Here is a 12,097-nt window from a genome sequence, read left to right as displayed (position 1 = left end):
TAAATCTTAAAAATGTGTTATCAATACAATCGTAATTGACAAGTTGGAGTGGTGGAAAAATCTCTGGATAAAGTCCGAATTAGTTAAGTTGATGTTATCCTCTAATTCTTTAAACGTAATGCATAATTACGTAGTTTATCAACAAAATCATTTTGTTTTAATTATTTTATAAGGTTAACAATCCCTTTCTAACCTAGCTTTGGCTCAGTGTATTTCGCTTTGTGATTGCTCGATAGATAAAAATTAGTTCATAGAATATCTACCTTTTTTACTGTGATTATTTAATAAGATATTTAGATTCAGTAGCACTTGCAAAGATTTTCTACTAGAAAATCTACGTCAGTAAATGCATCCAATAAAAGATTATTCTAGTAAAGTACAATTTTTCTTATGGACTATGCAGGCATATAAGAAGGGGTGGCTATGTAAAAATTACAAAATGTTTTGAATTTTTGATAAATGACTTCCTGTTTAATTTTAGAAAAACGCCAAAATATTTCTTTTTAAGGGAACATATATTTATTCTTTCGAGCTTCCCCCAGGCATGCTTGGGGGATGCTTGGAGCCTTTTAGAAAAGCTTATTTCATTAAAACACCATTAAAACCCCATATAAAAATAAGGAATATGTAATTTTGTTGTCTAAACTTCCAATCACTGTGAATTTCAGAATAGTATAAATGCACAGTATACTCTTTCTTCATTCCAAATGTTTAAGTTAAGCATGAGTCATTTTGGCTATGTACATGATGACATTAACATTATCATATTTAAATGGAATTTTTATTTCATATTGAAGAAATAAAAGACGGAATGTAGAAATATTTGTAATTAGTTTTTTTATTTAGAATTTTCTCTTTTGGAATTCTCGATAAGTAATTAAAACCCATTAAAGCTACAGTTAGCTTCGAACACATCTTTGCTTGGTAGTCTATGAATTTAAGTCTATTTATAATAAAGCATTAGAAAATTTTCAAGCACCATTAAAGAACTCTTGTTTTTTTATGAAATGACGATTTGTAATCTTTATAGGAAAAGGGAATTACATATAATTACTTGAGTTACTTAGCAGAAGAGAGTGTTTATAATTTAGAATTTTAAAGAAGGAATAACATTAACTTAAAACTTAACGCTGCATAGCAATCATATCAAAAATTGTAAAAAAAAGTGAGTGACAGGCTTCTGTCTAGACTCCAAATTGTTTTGTGCTTAATCCAGGGATAAAACAGTTTCAAAGATGTTATTATGACCCACATTTATTATAAAAACTGCAATTATAAAATTTATATCTCAAAGAGGAATTTGATACGATGATCAAAAATATATTGTTAAAAAAAAATTTCAAAAATGTTCCAACTGATAAGACATACAATTGTATAATTAAAATAATTACCATAGCAGAAAAGAAGTTTAATACTGCACCATGGAAACAATAAGCACGCATTGACTTTCATTGTAAGCTAAGTTGTGACCTGCTATTTGTAAGTCTTTTTATTATTTAAGTTCATTATATGTTTTGAGTTTGGAGTGATGTCCATTTTAATTGAACTATAATACATAATTTTGTTTAGGAGCCAGCTGAAGTTCCGAGTGTAGGATTTTCTCGCTGTGATGAAGACCCATTGGTGCCATTCGGCTGTTTTCTGTTCTTTAGTCGGATTGTTTTTTCTTTGACACATTCCCTATTTCCATTCTCAATTTTTTTTTATTTAATATACTCTAAAAAAAAATTTCCTTTAAATGACTTCCATCAAATTGTTAGAGGTCTTCTAAATAACTTTTCTATGGTTTTAACTAAAGTTTGTCTTATAAAACTTACCGGTAATATGCTAACAAGGAATTTTCTCTTGTTAAAACCCAACTTTACATTTGGAAATATAAAATTTTCCAGAATTTCACTTCCATTTGCATCCCAGATTGCAGTATCTTTTAGAAGAAGTATACTTCCATTCAAGTGAACGTATCCAACCTTCGATAATTGTCGTCGTCTTGATTCCTTCCACAATAATGTCTGAATTGGCAACCATTCGTACTTGGTGTTTAAAAAGTGCTAAGAATGTAAAGCAATATGTCGACTTCGTCAATCACGGTTAGTTTTAGACCCATCTTTTTTGTCCTTTTAGAGCTTAACATTGTAGAATTAATCATCTTTATCACAGAAAAGTGTTAAATTTGGACAATGCTTCAATATACAATGTTTCCACATGAGACTGAAAATCCATCATGAATTTGAATTCCTGTTTATGCATAGCAGGAGACGTTTGGTCAATTATGAAGGGCTGTTCGGATCATAATACATTTTGTTAAACGTACGTTCGTCTGTTTGTCTTTTTCATTTTTAGCTATGGCGTTTTTAGAGTTACGCATAGCAGGTCGTTCACGAACCCTGAAGGTACACGTAACATTTTGTTCACTCACCCTAGAGGTATACGTAACATTTTGGGATGCGTGTTGTTTATTCTTTAGTTTCCTTGTTGTGTCATGTGTACTACTGTTTGTCTGTTTGTCCTTTTCAGTTTTAGTCATGGCGTTGTCAGTTTATTTTCGATTTATGAGTTTGACTGTCCCTCTGGTATCTTTCGTCCATCTTTCGTACGATAGAGGTAAAAGTAAAAAATAACATAAAAAAAATACTGACACCGATGGCAATTCAGAATCCTTATTAAATGGCAAAATCAAAAGCTCCAACACATTATACGAATTGAAAACAACTGGCTTGCTACAGGCATGTTCTTAAGTGGAAAATGGTAGATTAAACCTGATTTGATAGTTTGTAACACTTTATTCGCGTTCCTAGTGGTTTACATAACGAAAAATGGAATTGGCGTTTCATATTTATATTGTAGATGTATCGTCTAACAACCAAGTGTTTTTTAGACTATATTTTCTTTCATGTACTGTGTCTGTTTGTCTTTTACTTTTTTAGCAATGGCGTTTTCAGTTTACTTTCGATTTATGTGATTGAATTTACCTCTGGTATCCTTGGTCCCTCTTTTACAAACTTATGTTGTTTGTTACCCTGATTTTGTTTTTTGTCCATAGATTTACGAGTTTTGAACAGCGGTATACTGCTGTTGCCTTTATTCATGATAGTGAGAAGTGGTAAGGAGTCAAGATCAATTACCACCTGGTTTGTTTTATCCCAGAACTGATGTCATATTCACTGCTTACCAATACTCATTGTCAGGAAATTCATAAAATGGTCATTTTGTTTTTTAAATACAATTAATGGTCTTGAAAATTTCATCTTTCCAACTATGACGGAATCATTTCACAGTTAACGACGAATATGTTCCCATTGTCGTAACCACAAATCTGTCCTCTTTTCTGCAATGTAATTTACTGAAATAGACTTTATTCATTAACCTTAATGGATCATTACTAAGTTTCTCAACAAAATAATTTTGTATTTCGTTTTTTAATAAGGTTAGCAAACCAATTCTAACCTAATTTTAGCTAATTTTTATAGATAAAAAAAATAGTTAATGTCTTTTTTACTGTGATTATCTAGACTTAGTTGCACCTGGACAAATTTTCTACAAGAAGATCTACGTTAGTAAATGCATCATATTAAAAAAAAATTCTAGTTAAAAATGTCTTAATGTCGGCTATGTACATGATGCAATTGATATTGTTATGTTTCCTAATGGTAAAATGGTCAATTTATATTGTAATGTTTCCTAATGGTCAAATGGTAAACTGATAGTGTAATGTTTCCTAATGGTCAAATGGTCAACTGATATTTTAATTTTTTCTAATGGTCAAATGGTCAATTGATATTGTAATGTTTCCTAATGGTCAAATGGTCAACTGATATTTTAATGTTTCCTAATGGTCAAATGGTCAATTGATATTGTAATGTTTCCTAATGGTCAAATGGTCAATTTATATTGTAATGTTTCCTAATGGTCAAATGGTCAATTGATATTGTAATGTTTCCTAATGGTCAAATGGTCAATTTATATTGTAATGTTTCCTAATGGTCAAATAGTCAATTGATATTGTAATGTTTCCTAATGGTCAAATGGTCAATTGCTATTGTAATGTTTCCTAATGGTCAAATGGTCAATTTATATTGTAATGTTTCCTAATGGTCAAATGGTCAATTGATATTGTAATGTTTCCTAATGGTCAAATGGTCAATTGATATTGTAATGTTTCCTAATGGTCAAATGGTCATTTGATATTGTAATGTTTCCTAATGGTCAAATGGCCAATTGATATTGTAATGTTTCCTAATGGTCAAATAGTCAATTGATATTGTAATGTTTCCTAATGGTCAAATGGTCAATTGATATTGTAATGTTTCCTAATGGTCAAATGATCAATTTTGATTTTGTAGTCAATTCAAACTCGTATTTACTGATACATCTGTACACACTGTAAAATATCATTATTTTGAAGTTTCTTTCTGATATGACATCAATAATATCCCTGACAACAATGACAATGAAGATAGTGACGATGATAACAGAAGATGAAAAAGATGGATTATAAATGGCGAAGTAACTGTTACCTTATGATTTTGTTTTTGATTTTCAGACACACTGAAAAGGCGTATTACTGCAACATTGTCGAACGTTATATTTGGATTCCCGTCGAATTGGTGATCGTCTTCGTGAAATATCACCACTATCCATCTCGAAAAGTGAAGAAGAGAGTTTCGCCTTACATGTTTTCGTCCAAAATCAAAAGGCTGCAACAGATCAAAAGACATAGTTATAGTTATTGTTATCAGTCTTTGTCAATTTGTATGTACACTAAGTATATCCATCCAAGAAAGAAGAGACAATGTTGTGACATGACAACAATTCGTTAGTATGATAAACTGCTCGTAACATCACGCAACTATCTTCTACGTAATGCTACCAATAATCAGAATAATTTGTTTCACGATTTGATAGTACTATTATTTATTATTTGTTTACGGATTATTTAACATTTATAACGAATCATTAAGTGTTGTTTAGGATTACATTCGGGTCGTGTTACGATGACTTTACAGATAAAATTAATTATATAGAATACCGTAGTGGACGTTACTAATACAAAATACGCATTTGTTCATTTAGTACGTATTGTTTACGATTTGGAGAAAGGTATGAAGCTAAATTTAAAGACTCATGAAAACTCGTAAATATTCGTAATACACGTAATATGTCAGTCATAACTAACATTTAAATGACTTTGATGAAAGAGTCACATTTTATATTATAATCGTAACATTCCGTAACAATTTCGTAAAATTCCCGTTAGTTGCTCGCAGTTAATCGTAAAATCTCATAAGAATTCGTAAAATTTTAGCCGTAAATACATTTTTATAACTTGTTACAATCTGTAATAAACTGTAAATAGCTCGGAAAACTTATAGTAACTCCAAAATATATTTTACAAGTGGCCAAATAGTACGGATCCATGAATTCCTGCGTTCCGTAAGGACTCGTAAAATAAATGTATGCGAAAAGTCATTTCCTTGTTAAGTAATCTATATATCCATTTTTCAATCTTAAAGTGGAGTAAAAAAAAAATTTCATTGATTACCTGTGATAAAAACTTCTCACCTAATTGTGAATGACAATACATTATGAATTTAAGAACTTTCTGTGAATTGGTTGACTCTGCATCTAACAAATCATCTATATCAGAAGATGTTATCTCCTCCATATCGTAGGTTACAGCAAAAATGTCGTAATAAGAAAGACGTTCATGAAAATACAAAGCTTCTTTTTCTGAAATTGAAAAATGTAAAAGGAAATATAAAGTGGTGAGTATTTTTATTTGAACAATATAGAAGGTTTGATTGGAATACCATTAGATATATTGCATACCTCAATATTATAAAAGTCATTTCAAAATCAAGTGAATTGAATAAGAAGAAATAATAACCAAGTGTTTTAACGTGTAATAAATCGACGGAAAGAATGAATTGATTACCCACTTTTATTAATGCTTTATTTGCGGAAAAACCAAAATTTCGTATTAATATCTTTTAACCGTGAGGTCGATTAACACATCTTTGATTTTACTCCTTATAGTTTTATACATTACTAGTATATACGAAATAACATGTATTCAATATAAATGAAGACATGTACATCGTCTGACCTTTGGTAGTTATCTAATTACCAAGGAAGAGTCAACTGAAATGTTGTAATATCGTTTCATCATGATAACACAAACTACGCATTTTTCGTTTTTGATTTTGAATCTACGCATTTTTCGTTTTCGATTTTGTATTATATCTTTTCATGTGAGAAAAAGATAAAAGACAACTGCCTTAAACGAATTGTTTCACTTTTTTATATAAAAAAATGAATTAATGTGGTAATAATGACATTGGAACAGTTATCCACATTATTTCAAATGACTTTTATAAAGGCAGTCATAAGTCAACATACAAATTTCAACAACGAAAATACTCATACCGATTATATCTGCTATTAAAAGGTTGCGTCAAAAAAGTATGAAACCATTCAAATTAGTAAACTAACGACCGAATTTTTAACAAAATAATTTACGAAAAACAAAAAAAGACAAACATGAAACAACGGCAATAGATGAGCTACAGGCTTATGACTTAGGACAGACTTAAAAATAAAAATTGAGAAAGGAAATGGGGAATGTGTCAAAGCGAAAACAACCCGACCATAGAGCAGACAACAGCCGAAGGCCTCCAATGGGTCTTCAATGTAGCGAGAAACTCCCGCACCCGTACGCGTCCTTCAACTGGCCCCTTAAAAACTTAAGTATACTAGTACAGTGATAATGGACATCATACTAAACTATACACAAGAAACTAAAATAAAAAATTATACACGACTAACAAAGGCCAGAGAATGTGGCGGAGTTAAACACGCTTATGGGTATTAAACCCTCTCCGAATCTTTGACAATATATCCGGCTGAACATAAGGACTAACTGTAAACATTAGTTGCCATCGACTTTTCCAAATAGGTCGGTACGAAACACACACAGACACACAAAACTTACATGAAAATAATAGTCACAAAACCCCGATATTAGAGTTATTGTAGTAAAAGCATCGTTCAGAGCCAAGTTACAACTATTAAATGAATTACATTCTCGTATGTAAAACGTTTTCTTTGAATATAAGGATGAGTATCATGGTGTTTAGATTATGATCACGACGAATGAAACAAAAGCATAAGAATGGAAACGACTCTTTTGTACTGTGGATTTTTTTATTTTCGTGGGTATAAATTTTCGTGGGTATCAACTTTCGTGGATTCAGGAAAACTTGCATGTTCGTGAATATTTGATTTCGGGGGTTTGCAGATTTTTACCTGCAAAGCTTATAGAAAATTTATAATTCGATGAACATTTGATTTCGTGGTTCACATGTTCCCACTCAACCCACGAAAAATGGTATACAACGAATATAAATGAATCCACAGAAGTTATTGAATTGAAACCAGTGTACTTTACAAAAAAACAAATGACAAACACAATATGTCATTAAAAGCAAATGTTGAGAAAATACGCCACCAATGAAAATTAATGTATTCTATCAAACAAATGGCATATTAAGATAAATAAAATGAAGTCGTTTGATGTTATTTTCACAAACAAAGAGAAACATGTTGAATAGTGATAAATTTGCTTTGGTTGTCAACGTGCCGTTTTGATTCTGTAATTAGAGGATAATTGCATAAAAAAATTAAGAAAATACATTCTAATTGAGAAACTGCTAGAAATAAATAAGTCATACACATGGTGTTTATTACATTTAAACAGTTTTTGTCAAAATAATATGACTGTTTTCATTTTATTTATATATCCGACTACTAGCAGGACACTTTCTAAAGTTAGATCCTATACAAAAAATATATATACAAGGATGAGTGATGCTTAAAATTTTAACAAATTAAAATTTTAATCACCAAATTTTACAGTGACAGGTCTTCTTAATTTAGAAAATTTCACATTACTGGTCAAGTTATATCCTCAGAGACTGTTATTTTCAAATAATTAATTTTGCCATTGATACCGGGTCGATCTTATCGAACCGCATCTATATAGTCTCGCCAAAATGTGTTCGTCTCTATAGTAGAGCTTGTATGTTTGGTCCCTGGCCTAGTCAAGTCAAAATGAACCATTTGTTGTTTCTCGGTTAAACACGCAGCACTTTATAGTTAATTCAAAGACTTGCTACCATGAAGTCGGCACAAAAAATACGGCAAAGCACTGATTCCTGAACCGGCTTCTATTACACTTTATTGTAAAATTGATCAGAGATGCTATTTTTTTTTTAGAAAATACTATACACAATTCCTTTACATGAGAGAATAATAAAAGAATAAGAACAATACTTTATTTTGCTAGATGAAACCTTTTTTGATATGCTTGATTTTTAAAAATTAAATAGACGATACCAAAATAAGACACATGAACTCTGATCTTCTATTGCTGCATGCAAATATTCTTTTATAAAGATAGCCCTCATATAAGAGAGGGACGAAAGATACCAAAAGGACAGTCACACTCATAAATCTAAAACAAACTGACAACGCCATGGCTAAAAATGAAAAAGAAAAAAATCAAACAATTATTATAGTACACACGACACAACATAGAAAACCAAAGAATAAACAACACGAACCCCACCAAAAACTAGGGGTGATCTCAGGTGCTCCGGAAGGGTAATTGTCGCCAAAATATTTATGGTTCAAAACTTACTGATTTGTGTACAACAAAATGTAAACAAGTCAGTATTTTCGTAACCCCAATGCGCTTTTTTTAATTTTTTTTTTCTACATTAAAAATCAACAGTTTTGGGAGCCAAAACATAGGAAGATTTATATATAACCAAAATGAATCATTAATGCCAAAATGTCTCTAAGGTGATCTTTTCCAGTAAAAGATGTACCTAACCAGACATTTCCTTTGATTATTCGACAAAATAGTGTGGTATTTTGGGTCCTCAATGCCCTTCAACTTCGTAGTGTATTTGTTTTTTTAATGAGCGGCACTGATAAACCTTTACTAGACGAAACGGACGTTTGGCTTAATAAAAAAGCTTTTGGTAATCTTAGTATCTATGATGAGTTTATTTATGTATTGACCTTGTTTATTGTAAACAGTGTTGGTTGTTAATGTTACTTGTAAGAATGTAAGTACTTTTTACTACTGTTACATCTACAGAACTCTTTTTAATATGTTCGATTGATTTGAGATGATAGATTATAGTATTATATTCTCTTGAGCAGATAATTAAGATTTTTTTGACATGAACTTTTTCCGACTAACACAACTCATCTCAAACTAGAAATCAATTCTTAAGAATATATGGTTCGGATAAGGCCAAAAAAAAAAATAACAGGCTATTTAATTAAAACTTTATGAGATCCGAATTTGTTTGAATGAATTAAAAAAAGTCGTTATTTTACTCTGAATTGACATAGTGGAAAGTTGAGTTAAAAGGTAATGATAACTTCACTTCATTTTCCCCGAATGAACTTTTTAATGGTAAATTATTATATTGACCTAAAATAAAGAAGCATTAGAATTGACAAGGTTAAAAATGCATTTCTTTTTCTGATGCTGACTTACCTGTCTCCTTATCAAAAATAATGCAAACAGAAGTCCACTTTAAATTGATTATCACAGAGATCAACATGAAGACTGATATATCTGTTTCATAAGAGATTGGTTCTCTTCTACTCATTTTCTTTTCTTCTGATAAGCACGCGGTCATAAATGTTGATTGATTTGAAGCCGGCATGCTTTTTAGTATCACGTAAATTTCCTGAATAAGTATACAGTAGTTCCTAGCAGGACTTGGAATAGTTCTATGCAGTCCGTTTATATTTTCCAAATCTATTCAACACGAAAGCAACCAAGGAATTATAAGCTCCGCCCAACTCATTTGAAACCTTATTTCACATAGTATGCGTCACACACATGATTTGTTTTGAAAAAGTAGGTAGAGAAGTTGACATTGTATATTGTAAAATGATAAATATAAATGATATGTAAAAAGCATTAGTACCATACGATATAATTTTATAGTTATGTTTTAAGATCCATTTATCTTCCAATTTGTAAATTTAATCCATAAGAGATACCGAACTCTGAGAACAATTTATAATCAAAAATTCTGAATCAAATGGTAAAAATCAATACCTTAATCGCATCAAATGAATAGATACCACCTTTATATTCCTGACTTGGTACAGGCATTTTCGTATGTAGAAAATGGTGGATTACACCTTGTTTTATAGCTAGCTAAAACCTCTCACTTGTATGTCAGTTGCAATATATTCCCCTATTTTGACAACGATGTGTTACATTATTAATTATAAGCACTGCAATAAAAATGTGAAAATAAAAAAAAAAGAATCCAACTTTGTTTTGAAAACAGGAAGGTCCAATAACATTAACAGTTTAAATTTTACCGCACATGATTCGTATTATGACAATTAACGTCTCGACAGTTTTGCTCGAGACCAAAATATTTGAAAATCACAGCTTATACAATCGTTGTGGAGGAAATAGCGATAAAGGACTCAAATAATGACAACAGTGGCTTACCGCTGTTCAGTAGTAATAATTCGAATAAACAAAACGATCCGGGTAATAATAGTATTAAATGTACCAGGATTATAAGCTTCACTCTAGGAAAACACATCAACTATAAGGGAAAAACAACGTCAGAACAAAAATACAGAGCAACAACAGAACCAAACGTCAAGATGCATAGAAACGGATTGAGGGTAACAAATGCCATTTTCTTGACTTCATATAGGATAATTTATGAAACAAAAATTGTGGGTTGGACCTACTGGTTTTCAGGCTTGCCAAACCTCCCATTTATATTGAAATGTTAGAAATAGTGCTAAAACAATAACTTACAGGTAATGAAATTGATAATAGAATAATTTAATAGAAAATTACAACATGTAAACCACAAGAAAACAATGAACATATCGCTTTAATTTTTGACAGCACACAAATAGATCAACGAAACATACACTGCGTGTCACAGGGAATGGATCAACGTCTCAAAAATAAGGTATTTATTATGATGTTTATATAATCACCATGATCACATTTAAATTTCGAAAAAAAGGATAGATTTGTTTTATTTATAAACACCCGTAGGAAAAATAAAATTGGAATTGAGTTTGTAATGGTGTTATACTCTTTTTTTCTAACCATCAAAACTACATGTTGGGGGGGGGGGGGGAGTAAAATAACTGTTATACAAGTCAAGATCATGTAAGACCAAAGAGTAAACACTGACAAATAAATCATATTTGAAATGACCAAATTAAAACCATTAACGAAATAAGCAGACAACATCAAGACAAAATGACCTAACGGACCCAAACGTATAAGCACCTAACAACGAAATGCCCGGCCCACGTCGTCTCCAACAGCGACCAAAAGCCATAACAAAATATGCAACTGGACGAACAACTAAATACATTAATGTTGGATATATAAATACCGAGACAAGTCGTAAAGCAATGCGATTTCAGACCCGGCAAAAGTCTATTCAAATCCAGAGAAAGAATTAAAGCTTTATATCAAATATATATTTCTAAATATATTGTATTAATAAATGCAAAATTTTAATCAATCCTTATTTGTATTTTCATACCAATATCGAAGTATTTGCTACTCGACCGGTGATACCATCGGGAACTTACCTTCCACCAGCAGAAGTATCGACCAAGTGGCAGTTATCACATTACATGTACCAAATTAAGTGAATCAGATGCGCCTTTCAGCAACAAATGCAAAACATACATACAAATGTATTGTTTTAAGGAAAGGATAAATACACTTGTTAAAAATTAATACTGAAATCAAATATAAAGTTCTTTGAAACTAATATCAAGATATTATAGTTTCAGGTTTTGAATAATATTCATTGATAATAATGGCATTTGGACAATGTCATATATAGCAGATAATCAGCATTTCTTTGAGAACCGACTGAATTATCTTTCTTGACAGTTTGCTACTTTATTTTTTACTGGAGTTTCTCAGGGTTTTTTTTCTTTCTATCAGAGACCGGAGATCAGCTCGAAGTTACATGGTGTTCGTGTTGCTCTTTCTTTCGTTGTCTGTGAG

At 31.0% G+C, this 12,097-nt stretch overlaps 1 protein-coding gene across 1 annotated transcript in view; it reads right to left on the bottom strand.

The window, feature by feature from the left end:
* Positions 1-9,740, bottom strand: part of LOC134684654 (probable glutamate receptor) — a 31,047-nt gene extending 21,307 nt beyond the window's left edge. The window contains exons 1-2 of the mRNA XM_063543959.1: positions 9,569-9,740; positions 5,540-5,727 (exon numbers count right to left, since the gene is read on the bottom strand). Of these exons, the coding sequence (XP_063400029.1) occupies positions 5,540-5,727; positions 9,569-9,740 (360 nt within the window). The remainder of the gene's footprint in view (positions 1-5,539; positions 5,728-9,568) is intronic.
* Between the last annotated feature and the right edge of the window lie 2,357 nt (positions 9,741-12,097).

Source organism: Mytilus trossulus, chromosome 9 (genome assembly GCF_036588685.1).
Source record: "Mytilus trossulus isolate FHL-02 chromosome 9, PNRI_Mtr1.1.1.hap1, whole genome shotgun sequence".
NCBI lineage: Eukaryota > Metazoa > Mollusca > Bivalvia > Mytilida > Mytilidae > Mytilus > Mytilus trossulus.
The sequence above is the reverse complement of the archived record's forward strand: the minus strand, read 5'-3'. Positions and strand labels throughout refer to the sequence as shown.